At 50.1% G+C, this 21,712-nt stretch overlaps 1 protein-coding gene across 1 annotated transcript in view; it reads right to left on the bottom strand.

The window, feature by feature from the left end:
- Positions 1-21,712, bottom strand: part of LOC142576139 (uncharacterized) — a 199,177-nt gene that overhangs the window by 28,392 nt on the left and 149,073 nt on the right. Inside the window, exons 4-5 of the mRNA XM_075686101.1 lie at positions 5,938-6,014; positions 4,687-4,853 (exon numbers count right to left, since the gene is read on the bottom strand). Coding sequence (XP_075542216.1) covers positions 4,687-4,853; positions 5,938-6,014 — 244 coding nt within the window. The remainder of the gene's footprint in view (positions 1-4,686; positions 4,854-5,937; positions 6,015-21,712) is intronic.

Raw genomic sequence — 21,712 nt, 5'->3', positions numbered from 1 at the left:
GGACGACACGAAACGGCACTGCCCCCACGAGGCCATTAAAAACGCTCGCGCGCGACGGTGCAAATGTGCTGCCGACTGCGTGGGCGGCCCGCAGCTCCGGGATGCATATGCGGCACATTATACGACCGGCGCGTCCATTCGCGGTGTTGCGTGTACACGCGCAGGAAGCAGTCGCGCGTTGCTATGCGCCGCGCGTGTAACAGGATTAATGTGCGCTCGACCACGCCGCCACTCCGTACAAAAAGCGCACCGCATATACACAAATAGGCGCGCGCATTCATGAATGCATCGCGATCGCGAATTCACACCGCTCCCATTACTCCTGGACCCGCCCCGTCTCGCCTATATCGTTATGCGTGTATATATATATTTATATACGCACTCCGTGCGTGCTCGATCGCGAGGCCGGAGAGCGGCAACTTTTGTTTCGTTCCGTCTCCATCCTTGCGCGTGCGCTTCCTCGCATCACATCAGTGCGCGCCGGCGAGGCCGACCGACCGACGTTTGCCCACTCTCGTTATTACGCCAACGTCTGCGGCGAGGTTGACATGGCGCGGTATACGAGAGCCGGCGATTTGCTGCAGACGGGCGCGCAAAGGCCACGTCTGCTGGCGCGCGGGCGGCACGAACGATCCTGCGGGGCACATTAACCTCCGGTCGCGTATGTACGCGTGCAGGTCGTCCATGTATGTACGTCTAGGCGCGAATGAATGATTTACGGCGTGCTCTTCTTCCAGGTCAGGTGAGCGGCGAGCTGCAGACGATGCCCGGCCGTAACTGAGTAAAAAAACTAGCACGTACATATATAGTTCACGAATCACGTGGTGCATGGCTGTGTTTCATTTATGAGTGGACCTAAATACAAATAGGGGGGAGTTTTTTTTTTTTTTGTTGTTGTTCTGTAGAAATAGAATACGCGAGCGCCTTAAGTGTATATCCTCCTCGGACAGGAAGGCTAGACTAGGAAGATAATCATTGTTTCAAGTCGATTCGTACGTAGCCACTAGCATGTTACGAATTAAAAAAAAGATTGCTTACATGCTTACGCACCCCACGTTTAGACCTTGAAAACAATATATTCGTGTATGTAAAGTAGCTGTCTCCTCATTACAGATTATAGGCCTAAACGCAGAGGCGAAGACGTGACATCGTGTGGTGGGTTGCCACGTTGACGATGCACCCGCGACGTTCATGCAGTCTCGCGGTTTTAGAAACGCACTTCGCGGGTGATTTTGGTCGTCCGTGTCGAAACAGCGGCCCATAGGTCAAATCAGTGCCAGTTTTCCTCGAAAAGTGCTGCCAAGAACCTAACGAAACGCCTTCAATACAGTTGTCTGCATGCACGCGACTTTATATCCAGCGTGAAAATTTTACGTAATCGCTTCCGAGTTCACTTCGAAAAGAGTGGAAATCAACGTCCAATATACGTATAGTGCACAAGTGATCTGAGCCAGGACGTATACCTGAAGAACAGCGTCAGTCGAAGCAACGTCTATGCAGAACACTACATTCGCCTGTATACACTGTGTCTGTATACTGTGCGCTTGTCATGTGCTTGCACTAATAATGGACCCACTACGTGGAAGCCCGTCGTGGATGAACCGGCCACATACATGTCTTTCGTTCCGTCTTCGCTCTCTTGAACTTCCAAGTACGAACCAACGAGTCCGGCAATACGTTCTGCTGGGCGACAAACACTCTGCTTGGATTCTCTTTGCACGCAGGGCAGCGGTATATTATTTGCGTCCGCTAACGTTCGGTTCACTGTTCTTAAAGCACCTTAACGTGATCGCGCTGGCACCAGTAAAGATGCTGCTCAGGTGCAAAGTTGAGCTGTGAAAAAGAAGAAAAAGAAATTCTTCGTAGATGTAAGCCTACATCGAGGAAGGTGAAGCCGTAGTACATCAGAGAGGTCTCATATCTTTCGAAGGAAAGGAAGGAAAGAAAGAGTGGAGAAGGAAAGGCAGGGAGGTTAACCAGTTCAGCTTAACCGGTTTGCTACCCTACACATGGGAGTGGAATGGGGGGATGAAAGATGGGGAATGGAGAGAGAGAGAGAGAGAGAGAGAGAGAGAGAGAGAGAGAGAGAGCACATAGCACAACACACATATCGTCAGTTATAGTCCACCAATCTTTCCGTGGTACGTGATATCACTGTCACAGCCGCTTGTCACATCCCGTCTCTTTCAAAAACCGAAGTAGTCACTTCGTCGCCTTCAGTTGCGATGTCTTCTGTCGGCGGCATGTGAAAATCGTTTCGGGGGACAATGGTCTAGTGTCAAGGTGCGCTAGAACGCGTGTAAGGGACTGTCGCTGCACATTATATTCAGGCTGCTCTTAGTGGTGAAGCGTCACCGACACCCTCATCTTACGTATATAGGGCCGCTTATTAGGGGCTCCCGCGCTGGGTGCGTTGCTGGTGCTCTTTTCCACCAACACGTACAAGCTTCTAACTGAACTCCGGTGTAGCCGGCGAAACAGGATGTGCGAAGCAAGAAGTATGGATCACTGGCTAAAAGAAGAGTAAATAAAAAAAAGCAAGGAAATCAATGAAAGAGAAAGAGAACACGCGCAAATGAGGTGGCGTCTGTTAGCGTTGAACGTGCGCATTATAACATTTACTTTGTAGTCATCAATAATTACGTTTCAAAAGAAAAGCGTCGGGGTCCAGACGAACGTTGCCTGGCTGGCTTGATACCCAACACGCCGTCGCACGCTGGCCTTTACCGCTGCAAGAAAGCTCCGCGTAAACAACAACAACAAAAAAAAAATAAAAGAAATAAAAGGAAATAACGAACAATACCAACACCAATAACCTCCCGCGCGAGTGGGGAGGCCCTGCAGCGCGTACATAATTACTGAGGCAGCTTCCCGTCCAACACCTGTGAGGGACCCCGAAGCGAAGGGATTTGCGATTAATCAGATCCGGTGAGTTTTCCCAACCTGCGCCGAAGTGTCTCCATAGTGGCCAGATTTCATGACGCTTGACTTTAAAGGCACTGACAACTTGCGAGAATGTGTTGTGAAATGTTGATGGAAATGAAGTGGCCGTGATTTATAGTGACAGCATCCAGTACGCTGTTCGCGATTTAAATAGGAAATATAATCTTGAATTGGCGAAGACGATCAGAAATACCAGTACATGTGGCGAGGCCTGGCGGCGGCATGTTGATACTTCGAAACGTAGTCAGGAGATTACAGCACGTAAGTCGACTGTCATTAAGTACAGCGCAATTACTGCTTAAAATCACAGTTAGTACATTATTAGACACTTGCGCTTTATTCTACGCCTGTTACGAAGTAAAGAAAGTCCACGATGACGAGCTGACGAGCGGCGCTCGCGTTATCCCACATGCATGCACGCGCGCGAGTATAGCAGGGGTTTGCAAGTACCCAGAGTGTCATGATCTCCCTGTGACACAAGATGCCATCGACGAATTGTGCCGTAAATGGGTGCGTTTTTTCCCTTCTTGTCGGCGCCTCCGTCACACTGTACCGATGCCGAGCTCTCCGCCGACCGTCGGCAGATTGTCGGCGTCGGTCCAGTGTGAAAGAGGCGCCGACACGAAGGAAAAAAAAACGCTGTCACCGACAGTCGGCAGTCCGAAATCGGTGTCGGGTTGGCCTGTAGTGTGAGACAGCATTTACTAATCGGCATTCGCCAGGCGCGCTGCTTGTGGCGGGGACGGTGGTCCGTCGCGCCAGTCGGGTTCGTCGCTTCCGCTGCCGCTTTCGTCCATCGAAGCATGACGTTCGGGTGCAACTTCGTAAGGATCTAAATTCTGAGCACGCATGCGAGCTAAAATCCTTTGTTCCTGCTCGCTCAGGTCTCATCGAGAGACGACATCGCAAATCTGCGATGTCGTGTTGCTGCGCACGCTTGGCTACAGCAACACGAACCGCGTATCACGTGTAAAAGAGTCGTTTCGTTTTCGATGCGCTTGGTTTCGTTTCGACTAGTCAAATATCAAAGCAGTTGAACAGGAAACCGCAACAACACTTAGCTATTATCGCAGAAATACTTTAAGACTTTCGGAAACATGAATCGCAGGAACATCAACTCGATAAACAAAATAATACTTTCTCACCCGTACAGCCGCACTTGTCGTCTGCCTTCCACTAGTGCCGGCCTATATTCGCTATCGCGCTTGGCTATCACAGTTTTCAGCATGCTTCCAGTGAACGACTTCATCCTCACTGCAGATCGCAAGATTCTGATCAAAATGTTTTACCGCGTTTTCTGCGTTACTACTTCACGATTAGACGCTCTGACCGGTACAAGCTTTCCAATGCACTTTAAGAAAGTGGGTACCACGAAAATTGGTTGTCAGTCCCTTTAACTGTTCACAGACTCTGTCCAGTCGGCTGCCCAATACGTAGAAAGTGAGGTTTGTGAGAAAAAAGATATAAGCCGAAGAAAAAGGGGTAAACGGAAGAGATTAGATAGATAGATAGATAGATAGATAGATAGATAGATAGATAGATAGATAGATAGATAGATAGATAGATAGATAGATAGATAGATAGATAGATAGATAGATAGATAGATAGATAGATTTAATTTGAGTGTGCCTCAGCGACTTCTCCTTAACGAAGCGTACATTTCTGCCGACTTATACGTGTACACGGCATATAGTCTACAGCGTGGAGAAGCGGTCACGGAGTACAGAGACGGGGAGGGCATACCGTCGTGGTCCTGCGTCGACGGACACGATCCGTTGAGTGCCGTCGCCCTGAGGTCGTCGGCGCCCCCGACGTCCAGCTGCTCGTCGTCGTCGCTCGAGTCGCCGTCCTGCAGCGACCGTCCCAGGTGGTCGCCGCCCAGCGGGTGCGACGAAGACTCGCCCAGCCTCCTGCGAGGCGCCACACGAGCGAACGAAACCCGTTAGCGCACGTTGTCACACAACTCTGTCATGTATATACAGGTGCTCGGGGAGGCCACCTGCCCAACTTCCTGCCCTGTAAGATTCACGCACGCGGTGCAATGAACGATGCGATCGTTACGTGCACAAATTCCATTCAACCGAGAACATTTAGAGCGAGTTACACGACGTATGCGTTTATTTTCAAGCTCACTGTAGTAATCTCCGCCGCAGTGATTTATACGAGTACAGACGCACTATTTGTTTAAGGTAACGAAACCATTGATCGCAAGATTGCAGTATTGGCGCACAAAAGTCTTTATTCGGTCTCCTGCGCTCTGCATGTCTAGAATCTTGACGGCTGGAGAGAAAGGCGAGCGATATAGTCCTTACCGTCAACAGTTTACTAGCGCCATCGGAGTTTTGGACGACGCGACACGACACTGCCTGGATAACGATATACCCAAGCGCACATATGCGACTTAGTTTTCTTCCTGACGGAGTCTACACCTCTCATTCTATGATTTAGCCGTATACATCATCGTGCGTGTTGAATGCTGCGCGCTCATTAACATTGCCTAGCTGAACAAGGGAAAAGCTGCTGTGAGGCAACTTCAAAGATCCTGTATATTAAAAAGGCTCCTATACATAAGTCCAATGATCTTCAATATGCCGAGCGAGAGAGGAAAGTGACCGTTGTACTATTCAGCAAACGCAACACGTTTCTTTTTTTTTTTCACGCCCGCTATCAAGATGAACCAAGAGCCGCGCTCCTGAAATTGTCTGTTCCGTTGAGACATGCATGCAGCCCTCCTGACCCATATTAATGTATATACGTGACTATAAGTGGCGATCACTGCGCTGTTCTATCTCCGCAATGTTTAGCGTCGCAGTGGTACTGAAAGCTCACTGCATTACATGCTTCGGACGTGTCACGTTGCCAACTACTACAGGAAGCCTACAAGAAAGGTCACAGAGCTATAGATCCTCGCAAATTGGATTGCTGGAATCAGTATAATATATGGGCTAGATCGAAGCGCGACACACACAAGGGCATGATCGAGTGAAGACTCACTTTTTCTCCCTTCTGCCAGCCCCGGTGTCTCTGAAGCCCTTCGCGAACGGGTTGTTGTCGATCTTCAATTGCGTGATCTGTGGAGTAAACAAGAAGACAAAGCAAAAAATGGGGTGAACATCACGGACCAATTTAGATTACACGCACGCACGCACGCACGCACGCACGCACGCACACACGCACGCACGCACGCACGCGGACGGACGCACAGACAGACAGACAGACAGACAGACAGACAGACAGACAGACAGACAGACAGACAGACAGACAGACAGACAGATCCAGTTTACTTAGACTTAGGCCGGCGTTAAAGAAAGCCAATTTATCCGGAGGAGGAGAAAAAATATTTATTGAAAAAGGAAGACAAGCAGGTGTCTTTCTGCTTCTGCGGGGTGAGGCGTGCCTCATAATCATATAGTATATTTTTTGGCAGGTGAAACACCCTAATTTAAAGTTATAGGTAGCAGCTGCATTGTGCGCCTTGTGTGTGTGTGTGTCTGTGCGCATGCGCGTGTACGTACCGCTTGTGAACAATATCACACAACAGCCGGAGTAGAATATTAGGCCATCGTCCAGGATAACACCTCCAGCTGCTCATTAAGTTCAGTATCTATCTATCTATCTATCTATCTATCTATCTATCTATCTATCTATCTATCTATCTATCTATCTATCTATCTATCTATCTATCTATCTATCTATCTATCTATCTATCTATCTATCTATCTATCTATCTATCTATCTATCTATCTATCTATCTATCATTGTGGTTAATGCAACACAGCCTGTTGCAGACATTTACGTTTTGCTCCTTCTGGGTTACTGCGGGAACGCACAAAGGCAAGGTATACTCCCAAGAAGATGGCCTTCTTTTGTTTCTGTCTACATTTCTCGTATCGAGACTACGACGACAGCCACTTAAGTACGCCTGGAGAGCGCCTCGGAGACGGCGCATAAGCTGTCGCAGGCGTGCGCGTGCGACGCCATGCGCTCGGCGGCGTCGCGAACCGTGAAGAGGTGACACCCGTCACACCCGTCTCGGCGCGCAGCGACATGCGCTCGACGGCTAAAGAGTCACACCGGCGCCGGCGCGCTCGCTTGAAAAACAACGAGTCTGCAACCATTGTTCTTCGCAGGCTTCTCACCTTGCGAGGATGACTGCTAATGATCGCACCGAGGTTCGGTCGCGGTTACGGTTGCGTTTCTTCGCTGCGTTTCCCCAACATTTGGTCGCCCTCCAACAAGCCCATATACATATAGAGCTCGCGCCGTCCTGGCGTGTGACGAGGCCGAGGCTGTCGTCTCTCCTAGAGGCCTCAGCGGGCGTCCACGCCGTAAGAGGACGTGCCTTTTCTGAACGGAGATTCGCACCCACCTTGCCGGTAAACTTGCGTTCCATATTTTTTTTTCCCCGTTTAGTGGCACACGGGGCCACACGCGGTGGTCGTTTTCTTTCTTGTTTATTGGATTTGACATATGGGAACTCTGGCCCCAGAGAGCTCATGCTGCTCAAAATTTCAGCATATATAGCCTACAAGTACTGCCGTCGGTGCGACAACGTCGCATATCAGTTTGTACGAGAAGACGGGGCTCGGATAACGCATGGATTTGATTGCAAGTCGTTTAATTTTTGCACTTCGTCAATGTTCCGAACAGTCGTTCCGCTATCGCTATCACCCGGTTCGGCCGGTCTTTAGTAGTGGGTCATAGGAAATGAACGGAACGGAGCGAAAGGAATCACTACGTTGTACCATCCCAGCATATATATATAGCGCTACTGGCACGGCATTTTGTACCGTTACATATAATTTACCATTCTTTTGTTCTGAGCCTGTTTGAAAGCAAAATCCCAAGATGCTGCCACCAGCATATAGCACCGCCTCTCGGTAATATATACGTCTCGGGTGTCACAATACAGTGCACCGTAAGAGTAACACACAAACACACACACACACACACACACACACACACACACACACACACACACACACACACACACACACACACACACACACACACACACACACACACACACACACACACACACACACACACACACGCACGCACGCACGCACGCAAGCACGCACGAACACACACCTCATTAGAAGAATATCCCTGCATTCTGCATGCAGGGACTACAATATGACCGCACGGTGACAATCCCTGAGGCTTCTGGGGTCCGCATACTGGGTCTCGATATTCACCACTCCGGCAGTGGTACACACTGGCTCCGTAAAACCAGACAGAGTTCGACAAAAACACTTCACCTTATTCGTCGCATTGCAGCAAAAGCAGCTGGAGCTCGTACTGACGTAGCTCGACGGTTGGTGCGTGCAGTCTTGCAGCCACGAATTTTATATCAGGCACAATTTCCACGGCTGACTTTGGCACAGCTGGCACAGTTGGAGACGATTAATCGCGATGCTATGCGCACAATCACAGCACTGCCCCGCATCACTCCGATACCAACCTTACAGGAACATGCCCAGCTCAACGCAATTGCAGAGCTAATTTTGCAACGTGAAAAAGCACGTGAAATAAAAAGGCAACTTGTTCCGGATGTCGCTGCGTTGCATGCTCATTTTCAACGCGGCTCTCGGATTGACAATCAGTCCTATCCAATGCCTCGCTGGCAATTCACCAGCGTCACGACTAATAAGCCAACGAAGTTACGACGCAGCGATGCAACAGGTATTATTGACGAACACAATATCGTCGATGCATCATACGCTAACACCTGCAAAGTCTATACGGATGCTGCCAATCTCCCAGACGGTGGAAGGACATCATTCCTGACTACTACGCATAATTTCATCAGCGGCCACCAGCGCTATTTATCTACGGAAGCCAGCGCTCTAGTAATGGAACTTCAAGCCATCCACGACGCTGTGCAAGATGCGACGTCTAAGCTGCCTACCATCAAGCAACTAGATATCTTCACAGATTCTTTAGCGGCTATTCAGGAACTCAAGAAGGTTGATAAGGTGATGGAAATCTGCGAGACAATACACACTATGAATAGTAAAACAGCTACTTGCGTCAAGGTACACTGGATTCAAGGCCATTCAGCGAACCCTCACAACATTGCTGCTGACCAGCAGGCACACTACCCTCCTAATCCTGATCTTCCGCCTATTCCCTTCCCACCTCAAACCCTTAACTCGCTCCGAGCCCGTAAAAGTTTTCTCCGGCAGGACACACGCGCTCTTATCCCACCGTGTGTCTGCTCCCTCCCCCTTCACCTTACTAGGGCGGAGGAAGTTGTGCTTAGGAGGCTTCGGGCCGGGGTGGCCCTTACACCGGCTGTTATCTCAAGGTGGAACTGGTCGCATTTACCACTGGGTGCTACGTGTCCATACTGCTCCGTTCCTGTGATGGAAGCAGATGCATACCACCTAATATAGACATGTACTGGTTTAAAATCGGAACGCTCGCGTCTCCTACTGCAAGCCGGCCTCCGCTACAGTGTGACAACCAGCTATGACCGCTGGACACATGACAACAGATTCCACAAAACACTGCTTCAATTCATACACAACACAGGCCTCACAGCACACGTATAATACACGTATACGCACCAAGAATTACGCCTTAAGGGCAAGTCTTTATCGCAATAGAAAAAAAAGGCACATTCGCGCGATTCGTTTTTTTTTTCCTGACGTTCTTGAAAACAGTGCAGATAAACTGGGCCGTTCGTGGAGCCAATGGGAGGGTTGACACGTGGCAACGACCACGTGACCCCCTTCGCATGGACACTCCTTAGCACGACCGCCCGCATCCTTCTCGCCGAGCCGTACGTACACATGCACGCCATCGGACACTTAGTGCACGAACGGATGAACGAAGTAAAAGACAGCGAGAGACGCACGCAAAGTACAGGAACTCGCAAGAATGGAGCCGTCACTCAAGGAAGAGTGTCACCTCTTGAATCGACGGAGCGCGTGTTTTTGTTCCTGTGGGATCCCGCAGAGAGTCACGCCGCGTTGTTGCGACTCGTGTCACGTCGTTTTTTGTGTCCGAGTCGCAAAGAAGAAGAGAAAAGCGGTGAGTGGGGGTTTCGTGATACACAGGGCAGCAGCGGTCCAGGACAAACAACGTCTTCTTCTGCTTTCCTTTTGTTCCGAAGAGAAGCACCGCGGGACAGGCGAGGACGCAGCAGGTTCGTACAGGTGTACAAGCAGCATCCGAAGGTATCGGCGGAGCCACGGGCCGGGGCTGCTTATAGCATTGTAGGAGTACAACACTTGTCACCTTTCGAAACGGTCCGCCGTGTCTCCTACGCAGCAGCGCGGCGGAACCCCATCCATCACACGCTCGGCAAGACGCGTCTCCTTGGCTTTCACGGGGGAGGCTGTTGTCTCTCTCCTTCCCGGAGTTCAGAAACACGAGACGCAGTCCTCTTCTCCGTTGGCTTCTCCTTATTTTTCATTCTTGTTCTTCGCGCCTTCCTCCTTCTTTACCAAGTCCTCCGGCCGCCCCGCTTCCGCCATATTGAACACCCATCTACTTGACGCGGATGAAAACAATGGACGACGGGCTTATATACCGCGAACGTCTACGTGCCGTGCCGCTTACAAACACCCATGACGAGAGACGCAGGTGTCTCTGCGTGTGTGCGCGTGTGTATGTGTGGCACTGTGAACATATATGCCGGCACCACCGTCGCCCGAACAGCGAAGGAAGAACAAGAAAGGTGCCGACTTCCTCGGACCCAACCACCACAGCGAAGTCTTCTTCGACGGCAACGAGCAACAAAAGGAAGCGCGCCGCACGATTTTTCCCACTGGTCTGTGAGTCGCGCCACGCCGAGACGCGCAACGCGGCGTGGATAATGGGATTGGCTCCGTTCAGCTCGTCGGCTTCTCACGTTTCGTCTCGTCTTCCCGAGGTCCTTCTCGCTCGACGACGACGGCGATGACGTGTCGGCGATGCGTTGCGGAGACAAACCCCGCCCGCGCCGCCGTTCCGTTCGGTCGGTCCCTGTTAATCGGCTCTGCTCGATCTAATCGGTGTCGCACCTTATACGTCGTCTCAATCCCGAATGCTGTACCACTCCGTCTTCCCGTGTTAGCTGCTGCGGCGTTGGGGTGGAGCGCGCAACGCCACGAGGTATTTGGCTGCGGTGCACCAAAGTGCAGGGAGACTCGGCAGTCGGGCGCGCTACGTCCTATATACTATCCTTCCAGTGGTTTCCAGTCGACATGCGATGCTCTTTAGGCGAGCCCTGACGTGTGAGGCAACGTCTTACAGGATCAACCGTCAGCGAACGGCCGCCGATGCGATTTAAATTATCACTTGGCGAGCAGCCACAATAACGACATTCGCAATCGTGGAGGCGGTACGAAAGTGGTATACGACGACGCTGAAGTTACGACGATGGTGAAACGACAGTGCGACGACGATTAAATGATGACAATGCAACGACCTCGGAGACATCCCGACGACGCACGACAACGAAAGTGAGGCGATGACTCTATGACGACGATGTGGCGACGACGATGGTATGACAACGGAATGGGGACAACGGGATGATGACGAGTGTACGATGACAATGACGTGCCGATTCACGAAAGCTGTATGGCGACGACGGCGTTACGAGTCACATTACCAAGGCGGGATGACGACAACGAAACGACCACGACGGCATCACGACCAGGGGCACCCACCTTGTGGCCCAAGCAGGAAAAAACTTGGGCCACTGGGTGGCCGCAAGACAGACAGACAGACGAACAGACTCAAAACACCTTAAGTATAGGCAAAAAATGGTAACAGCGTTAACACTCGACTTATGGGGCAACTGAAAACTGCTACTGATTCTGCACGTTCGTATGAGACATGGGGTTTTACGTGCCAAAACCACGGTCTGATTATGAGGCACGCCGTAGTGGGGGACTCCGAAAATTTGGACCAACTGGGGTTCTTTAACGTGCACCTAAATCTAAGTAGACGGGTGCTTTCGCATTCGTCACCATCGAAGTGCGGCCGCCGTGGCCGGGATTCGATCCTGCGACCTCGTGCTCAGCAGCCCAACACCATAGCCACTACGCAACCACGGCGGGTGGGAAAATAAGACTGCTGCGCTTCAAGGGGGTGCAGCCACGCGTTGAGCGAGACCGGCCGCGACTTCTCAGGTGTCGCATCGGTTCCCGACGTTTTCCAGATCTGCTCGCCCACTTAACTCACCTATACCACGCAGGGTATCGCTGGTATGCGTCGCGCGTAACACTTTTTCCTCGTGACACGCATGCGCAGGAAGACAGGAAACAAGGCTCGGAACATTTGCGCGACAAATAAAACGTCTTAACGACATTTTTATTTTTCTTAATGCGGCGTTTTCCGTACCTTCCGGCCACACGCGCTCCGACACACAAACAAACCAGGAAGCTCTCGCCCCTCGAGCTCCGAGCGCACATAATACGACGGGGGGCCGCATTCACAACTTGGCAAAAGCAGCTGCCGCCCCGCCGCAAAGTCGCGCGATGCGACGGCGACAAAGCCGGCGCACTGTCGGCCGGCAGGAAGGCGCCTTGACGAGCGCCCGAATGAATGGCAACTTTCTCGTTTCACCTCAGCGCCGCACACATCCGACGGCGCGCCGTGCGTAAAGGCGTCAACGCCCACTGGCGGTCGCGTGCATTAGGGCAACGCGACAAAGGCGGCGAAGGCGGCACCCAGTCCACGCGAAGCCGGAAAATTAAGAAGAAAGTCGGCCACGGGACGGCACATTGGGCGCGGGACGGAAATCGCAAGAACTGGCACGTCACGGATAGCGTGTTGCGAGCTTATAGCATGACGCCCCGCGCGTGTGCGTGTGTTTAGGAAGAGGAGGAGGAGGGTGCTGGATGGCCCTCCCTGACGCCTTTCACCGCAGTTATCCTAGCATGCGCCGCCGTCACCAGCGTCACTTTTGCGGCCCCGCTGTATGCATATATATATATATATATATATATATATATATATATATATATAAAGAAAACACCTCACTTCGTTAGCAGTAGGCGTTACTGGTGCCGCGTGCGTCTTACAAGGTGGAGGCACGTAATGAATACTGTGCGTCACAGGTAGGCGCGACGTTGTTGCCGTGCTGCTTCCTAAAAAAAAAAGGGGTGTGCCAACGCGCGCTGAATTACCCTGTTTACAGCGGTCGAAGGTTATACGGCGAACAGGACAAATCGCAGCCAACGTTAAAATTACACGCGGATTCCGCCAACTGCCATTTTCTGCTATTTTCACCTTCTTTCCCAGTGCTCTCAATCCTGTTTCCTTTCATATTTGGGCGTATTCGAAAGTACGAGTGGAGATAGAGAGCGAGAAAGTGTGTATGTGTGTGCGTCTTTATGAGCGTGTGTGTGCGTGTGCGTGATTTTAGCTTCCCCGTGCACGCATTATCCTATACAAAATGCCAGTTTAACGAAACATTGGAGCCGTGTCCGACAGCAGTAGTGCGCGTAGCGACATGTTGCAGTGCTTCACTCAGCAACATGGCATTAAAAAACGTTTATAGTGCTCATGAGTGTTCTCGTCAGACGAAAAAAAATAAAGAAGAGTGGTCATCTTCATTAGGTCGCTGCTGACTCTTTACACCATCACAAGTATAATACGGTTGTTCTTTGCAATAACAGCTCTGTGTGTTCTAAGGCGCTATAGCGTAAAATTAGTACAAGCTGTTTCTATTCCATTTCCGCAATCATCATTCTACGATTGGTCAAAAAAGTTTGGGCTACCCTCACTTCGCCTGTCTGTCACGCAGTGTCACGAAAACAGCGAGAACTCCCCACCACATGTACACACTGATTAGGCATGAGTATAACAAATAAACAAAAAATACGCTTCTTTCCGATTCTACGCTTTCCTCAAGATCAGCCTTCGGCGATTGGCCAATATGCTTCCGGGCTGCGCCGACTTCGCATTTCTGTCACGGGACGTCATAAAACCGCGACAACTGACCCGTCAGAGTGATGAGAAAGCACTAAAGATGCATTAATATGCCGAGAAAACTGTTTTTTTTTTTTTGTATAGCCAGAGACTGCCCCGTTTCGAAAGGAATACCAGATGTCTGCCCACCGATGATAGCTCTGGCACTGGCTACTTGGAGTTGCCGGGGAGAATGGATTTATTTGCGTATATTAAATTTTAGAGCGCGAGTGGCGAGAGAGAAGAGGCGCGAGGAGGAAAGCGGGGAGGAGGGTGCCGCGGAACCATGCGGCGAAAAGCAGAGGAGGGTATACGGCGAAAGCGTGAGAAGCGAAGCGTAGCGCGGCGACGATGACTACGAGATGGCGCCAGAGTAGCGCGCGTCGTCTGGTTGGTCTGTCGGCGGTGGCGGCTGCTGTGAATCGCGCTCACGCGTCACCCACGCGCTGGCCCTCGCGAGCTCCACATTAGCGAGGCAGTGGCGCTACACTTTGCTCCGTTTGCAACGTAACGCACGAGGCCGACTGTCCACGCCAGCCAACATATCGCGAAGTACAAACACATGGCTGCGCTCAAATTTCGCATTAGGGAGTATCGTTATCGTCAGTGAACCTTTTTTGCGTCTCAGTATAACTTGGACTAACCCTGTCGGCACGTATACGGCATCCCTCTGCCAAAGTTTCTGCGATGAGAATCCGTTTCATCGGCATTTTTTAACCTTCCGCTGCGCTCCGCCACGATTTTCGACCACCCACCGCAGGCTAAGCAAAGGTTATCTGGTTATCTAATTTATCTTATCAGTCAATTATATTAGAAAAATGTGTCGCAATAGGCAATGATATTAGCTTTCAAAGCAAAGGAGTGACCTCCCATAGAGCAGAAGAGCGTTTGATTGGGCGGTTCAAATAACGCTGTGGGTCAACAACCGATGCTTGCGTCTATGCGTATCCGGTAAGCTGGTACACCGTAATAGGTTACACATACGTGTATCATATATATTTCTAGCTTCTCTGCAAACGTAGCATACAGTTTACGGATATACAGGCTCACCGAAACCGTGGGACGACAGTAGCAAGTGACACTTTGTGAGGCTTACGCCATCAACATAGCATTTGAACGATTGCGTTACGTGACTGTTCTCGTCGAATAAAATAAAATAAGGTACTGTGAACGATTATATCGCTACCGACGCTTTACGACCGCAGTTAGTCGGAAAGTGGAGTCTCGTTGCAATAGCAGCTTTCTATTCTCTTTGGTTAGTAAACCTTGTGCCGCATGATGCCGTCACTAACACGGCTGCTGACGTAAACGTCTATACAGTAACACGCGGCATACCGCAACGAGTAATGTGCTTGCGGGTAAGCTATATAACTCTCTATTATAACAAACTGAAACTATACTTAATAAAGCCGGAGCCAATTTCTTTCATTCCTTATCTGCGCCGGCTATAGCAAATTAAAATAATTCTGTAGTTTTACGTGCCAAAACCACGATACGATTTTGAGGCACGCCGTATAGTGAGAGACTCCGGATTAATATTGCCCACCTGGAGTTCTTAACGCGCTCCTAAATCTTAAGTGCACGAGTGCTTTTCGCATTTAGCCCTCGCACCGAAATGCGGCTGTCGTGGCAGGGATCAAACCCGCGACCTCAAGCGCCAGCTGTCAACGTCTTGTGCATGTTACATTGAGAAAAGTATACGTGGTGACGTGCAGCTTACAGCGCCGTTTATTCGCCGTACTCTATTACGTCGCCACGCACTGACCAGCCCGGCGGCTCTGCGTCGACGAAGCCTCCGACAAGAACGCATTCTACGTATATTTTCCCAGAGGTGGCCTCGGAAACAGCCTTGCGCGTGTAACTATACAGCTGTGAAGGTCGAATTGACCACGAAAATGCGCACGTTGCAGCGAACGAAATATACCTGCGGTAGCATCAAGTAGACCCAGCCGATAACTGCGTGTTATAGAAAAAGCGAGTCCGCCATTCATCACTTCGCTGGATCGTTAATCTTGGCGCACGTTACCCTATATATTCAATTAACACGCGCACGACTAGCTCGACCATCGCATGCGGACGCAGCGTTAGTGCGTCGAGCGAGGCCAGCGCCTGCAGGGTTGCCTTTCGCGTTTCGAAGCCATATATGCAACGCCGGAGGTACTATACGGTCGCAGTATATAGCGCGTACGAACTGCGCGTGTGCGCGGCCTATAAATAGCGGCGCTCATTCGGGACCCTTGGTATGCCGCACATATTAGGTTGACGCAACGTTAAGAGATACGAAGACAGCGGTACGCATTAGGGAGCAAACATCGGTAGCCGATATTATTGGCCTCGAGCTCCACCACTGGAAAAGCTGGCGCCACCGTCGGCGTGACGTGCTAGGAGGGATCACGTGGACATAGCGGCCGCCTCGGCTGCTTCGAGAGCGCCGAAGCGTGCTGAAAACGAGAGTTTAAATTCCCTCGTACGCTGCGGTCCTCATTTAGTGGCGAGATTTCCCCGCTTCGAGTGTCTCCTTTACAACGCTTGTAAGCACTACAATAGGTAGTGGCTGCCTTTGAAGGCGCGCAACATGGTAGGCTACTGCTCGGTGCCGCAGTGCCGGACGTACGTAACGGAGGCCGATGTCAGCCTTCTTCACACGTAGGCGCAGGACAAGAAGCCGCGTGAAGCTTGGCTCGCGAACCATAAAACCGGCAAACAGTCATCGGCTACAACTCGAGTATCCAGCAAGCACAGACGCGAGGAAGATTTCTGCTACGGCGCCGTGTCTGTGATGTTCAGAAAACGCGCACTGAGGTCGACGCTCGCCCGAGTCCGTTGCCCGAGTAATGTCACGACGGTTTGGTCTATGAACTTGTCGATGCTATAGATACTGGCAAGTTCAGTGGAGTGGAAAGGGAGCGGTAAAAAGCACATTAAAAAGAAAGCATGGCATATGGTCATGTTTGTGTTATGAATTAGTGCACTGGATTACAAAAGAGGAGCAGAGGGAAATCGCACGCTGAGAACACCGATAAGCATACAGTGTGACGCAACTCTAGAAATAATATTCAAAGGTAAAAGAATTTAGAATAAAAAAAGTTTGAATCGTCGCGACGGCACGTACATCACAGTCCCCGTAGGCGTCGAAGTCTCTACAATGAAATTATTTTTTGAACAGCTCTGATAGCGCCCACGCAACAATGGTTGCTTGTATACTGTCAAACGCTCATATTCTGCGGCCTAAAGCTCATGGCACAGTGCGAAAACGGGCACGCGGCGAAAGCGAAACAGTGCGCGGACAAGCATGCAGACGCGCAGTCGGTCGCTGCGAATCTGTGCGATCGCTGCATTGAGGCTTCATTCTATTACGCTCCATTTAGTTATACAAACACTATAAGAACATATTTCACGTAGTTTGCTCTCAGCGTTTACCTACCTTTCACGCAAGAAGCCGGTTCAGGAAACTCCATCGCGGCGACCGCGCGCAGTGGCGTTCACTGTACGCATTCGGTAAAGAGATAGCGTCTGTAAACGATTGTGCTCTTTCAGTTTGCCCAAGATTATTATTTAGACAGTAAAAAGCTTCCCTCGTTTCGAAAGTACTTACAGAAATGTCCGGAAGAGCTCGCGCGTGGTGTTTTCAGTGAGCGCTGACAGCAAAACCTATGAGGAGTGCGCCACGTGATCCCTCATACTACGCCAGCGAGCCGCTTCCGATAGATGGCGACTCCGTAACTCCTCGCCGCCAATAATTGACATTAGGAGGAGGAAAGAAATGGCCTGCATGGCTAGGACATGTAATGCTTCCGAAGCAGATAATCGGCGGTGGTCTATTATTTAGAGTTACACGAATAGGTCCTAAAGTAAGGGAAGTGCAGTCGAGGACTGCAGAGAATTGGGTGGTGTGATCAAATCACGAAGTTTGCAGGCACAAGATGGAATCAGTTGGCGCAAGACACGCGCGTGGGCTATTGGAGATTACTCGGAGAGGTCTGCGTCTGTAACAGTATAGACATAAGTATAGACTGATGATGAAGGTATTTCTGGTAACTAAAATGAAATGAAATACAGAGATCAGCAGACTTCAGCAATTCCGGCTCTGAATCATTTTCTGCTTCAGGAGTATGGTTCCCGTATAGCACAACCATAGTTTTCTACAAAGATTGCTCCGGCACTATACTAGCATCCTGCGAGATGAACCGAAACTGCAGCGTTTCATCCAGCTCGGGAATAATGGGAAGCACACAGACTTGCCTAAAATCCGTAGCTTCGGGCTGCGAACGGTTTTGTGACATTGCTGATTGATCATTTTCAACACAATATTGCGCCATAACCGCAACAATTACGCGACAATTGTTTGTCGTGTTTAGAAAATGGCGATTGCCTGGAAATTTAGAAAGATTAAGCGCGAAAGATAACGTCAGAAGCATGAAGATTAGAAAAATCCATTTATTGTGTCCTCCACCTCTGTCGCTCTCTTGCTCTCTCGCTCGCTCGCACGCTCGTTCGTTCGTTCGTTCGTTCGTTCGTTCGTTCGTTCGTTCGTTCGTATGTCGGACGGTACTCACTGCGCAATCTGATGCGCGCGTCTTTAATTGCGAATTCCCGGATACAACGAACTTGGGTGCACTATGCACATACAGTATATACAGTATACGTTGGCCCCCGATAAATACAGGCCTTCGTTATGGAGCTGGGACTGATTGCCTTTCAGTTCAATTAGAGCTCACGTAACCCTCTTCTTTGGGAACAGTTAAAGGAGTCATCACAGCGACAGTGAAACATTTAGAATAAAGCACCTTTGTAGTCATAGTTTGTGAATTTTTGGGCTGGGATAACGTAGCGATTCTGTTCCAATTCTGTTCCTTTTCGGGCTTCGTCAGCAGCCCAGCCAGCACTTTGGCTACGGGTAATCACCATTATCTGCCGGTCGTGAGGGGTGCGGTGTACGATAAGAAAGGTATTAATAGAGGGAAAGAAATCGTCACGTTATAGCGGCCCGGAAGTTGGTCATGGCGACGTAAGACCAAAACACTATACAGTAGGTGACCCCCTTCTCTCCTTTAACTCTCCCGTGGACTGCGAAATAGCAGTAATTTAACAAATATACTCCTCGGCTCTACACCTTCCCCAATCTCAACTCCCCCCTTCCCACCCCCGACAACCTCGTCATCCCCACCAGCTCGGTAATTTCGAAGTCCAATAAATAATGGCAAAATAATTGAATAGAAGGGGGCGTACAGAGCAGGTACGAAACAAGTGCAACGAGTCAGTGCACATTTTCCACTGCACTTAACATAATCTTGGCACATTTTGCCATAAGTACGCTCGCGCTTAAGCACAAATATAGACGAACTTGAGCGCTGGATCACAAACCACGGACCGGCGGCTGTGTCCCTCTCCACGACACGACTCAGTCCTCCACAAAGTACACACACTGATGTCCCAGCGTGTGCGCCGCATTACAGGCTGGGTCTCCTCCTATTCGGTGCGACCATCATGGGCGTCACCCAGCTGTCGGAACCCATCAGGCAACGGACGCAACACACCTTCGCTTTCAACGACGACCCTTTGTACCCAGCTTTTGAAGAACAGCGACTTCCTGCATACCCCCACCAAACACACCTCAGATACGTATAGCGCGCTTGGAGACCTATTGTTACCAACAGCGCGTTGCCGCTGCAGCTGCGAACTATCGCGAGCGCTTAGCTGCCATTGAACCGTCGGCTAATTCAGTGCAGCGCGGCAGATGCATGCCTGAAGCATGCATTCGTAAACTCGGGCAGTTCTCAAGACGGTGAGCTGTTGTATCGATGAATCACTTTCAGTTAACTTTTTTTACTTTCGAGCAGTATGTAGTGTGACGCTCAAGTTTTAAAGAGGGAGTTTCCGCACACGGTAACCTGCGTTTCTACCTTGATACATATATACATCATGACTTTGTGCTAAATGCTACCACAATTTTGCGAAAATTTCGCAACAAGGTCGCATTTTATAACGCATAGTGTTCTATATAACATTTGGCAAAAGTTACTTGCCTGGTTTGCCAAAAGAAAAAAAAAGCTACGAAGTTTCCTTTTGTCTTCGCCCTTCGTGATGTTCACATCGCGCGTAACCCTCAGCAAGTAGCGCAGGCTAATCGTGAAGGTCATGCTTTACCCTACTGCAGACGATAGAAGCGACTACGTGACGTCCATGCCGCTGCGTTTTTGACACAACGTTTGGTGAACTCTGGGACGAAGGTAACCTCGTATTTATATTTGCAACTTCGCAATTTGGTTTTGCAGGTAAAATGCAGGCTTTGCTCCTTTACCTTGACGGTAAAAGCCCTCTTCATGTTTAGAGTTCTAAAGTCACTTCTGGTTAGACTCTCTTGAAGAACACAAGTTACAATAGCCTGTATTAAATATACAGAACTCTCCAGCTGGGGCCATGGGGGCTTGCTGTAAAGTTAGATCTTCTGACAAATGAATTTTCTTGCAAGTATACAATAAATTAGGCTTATATTTCTTGCGTGAGCCTATACAAACGTGCGCCTGTATATAGGACAAACTACTTATCTGATGCGACACCAATTATGTGGGCGCACCTGGCGAATTTCCGCCGCTGTCACCGTCGGCCTGGGCGTTAGTGGTCCATACAGATTCTTATCTTTGCTAGATATATGCTATATTATCGAAACGCCAAAGTAGCTCTAACCAAGTTCTATGGTCTCTAATGATTCATTCGTCAGAATTTCGGTATTGCAAAACGCGTAGAACAGACATGTAAATTTTCATTCGCAGTGCCTGCCTTTTATACTAAACAATAAAAGAACATGCAAATCAATATTTGGCATTACACTCTGAAAGCGATGCAATTTCACTAGTACCGGTGCCAGTTATCTCTACAGGTCTAGTACATTTCATTGGGCGGAGCGCTGATTAATGCGCCAACGGTTTCACGCCGGTCCCATCGATCCAGTCTCATCTCGTGCAGCGTCGAGATGCGACGCCTGCAACGCCACTGGCGGCGCTCGTGACGCTAGCGTTCTGAGACGCCTGGTAGCTGCCAGGGCGCTGTTCCTTCTGCAGAGCAGAAGTTGCCTTGCGCGCTGCTCCGAGCATGTCGCACCTACACACAGTTACAACACCGTCCGAGGAGTTCAAGCGAAGCGCTAAACCTCGCTATCGCTGTTAATGCTTCGATCGCCCTTTGGACGAAACTGCCAACTTTATTCCTTGCCTAACTTCACTGTACAAAACGCACTGCTGCCACAGCACGAATAAAAGGGTCTCAGCTACAGGACCCACATGGGTAATCTACTGATGACCGCGGCGGTCACCAGTAGATTACGTAAATCGCAGATGCGTAAATCGCAGATGGCCGTTCTGTTTACACACTCCGAAACATGTAGTTCCTATACGGGACGTCAGCGCTGAAACAAGTTTGCCTCCGCCGTGACGAAACCTAAATGAGCGAACGTGATTGGATGGCGTATATCACGAATTATCAGAGTTGGATAGCAATGTGTATATTCATGGTTGTCAGTAATTATAGAGTCACTGCCGGACTAATAGACAGGAACAATGGAGCCATCGTTACGCAGACAGAGCTACGCAGACACATTCGAGGCCAAGTAATGGAACGCGTGTCGAGCCATCTAGAAGACTCTACTGCAACTTGACGCCACCTCACGGCCTCAAAAAGAAGTTGAGAAAAGCATACATTATTCCTGTATTTTAGGACTTTGCGCCTGCAAACCTATTAAAAGCACGAGGTAGCTTACACTAAGGGCGTACGATAGCGCGTGTACGTTTCCTTGTGCGTAGGCAACCTTCCTGTCGGCTTTGCAAGCGTCGTGCTCAGCCGCCATCTTGCATGGACAGGAAAG

Source organism: Dermacentor variabilis, chromosome 3, assembly GCF_050947875.1.
Source record: "Dermacentor variabilis isolate Ectoservices chromosome 3, ASM5094787v1, whole genome shotgun sequence".
Classification (NCBI taxonomy): Eukaryota; Metazoa; Arthropoda; class Arachnida; order Ixodida; family Ixodidae; genus Dermacentor; species Dermacentor variabilis.
This window is presented reverse-complemented; position numbering and strand designations above follow the sequence as displayed.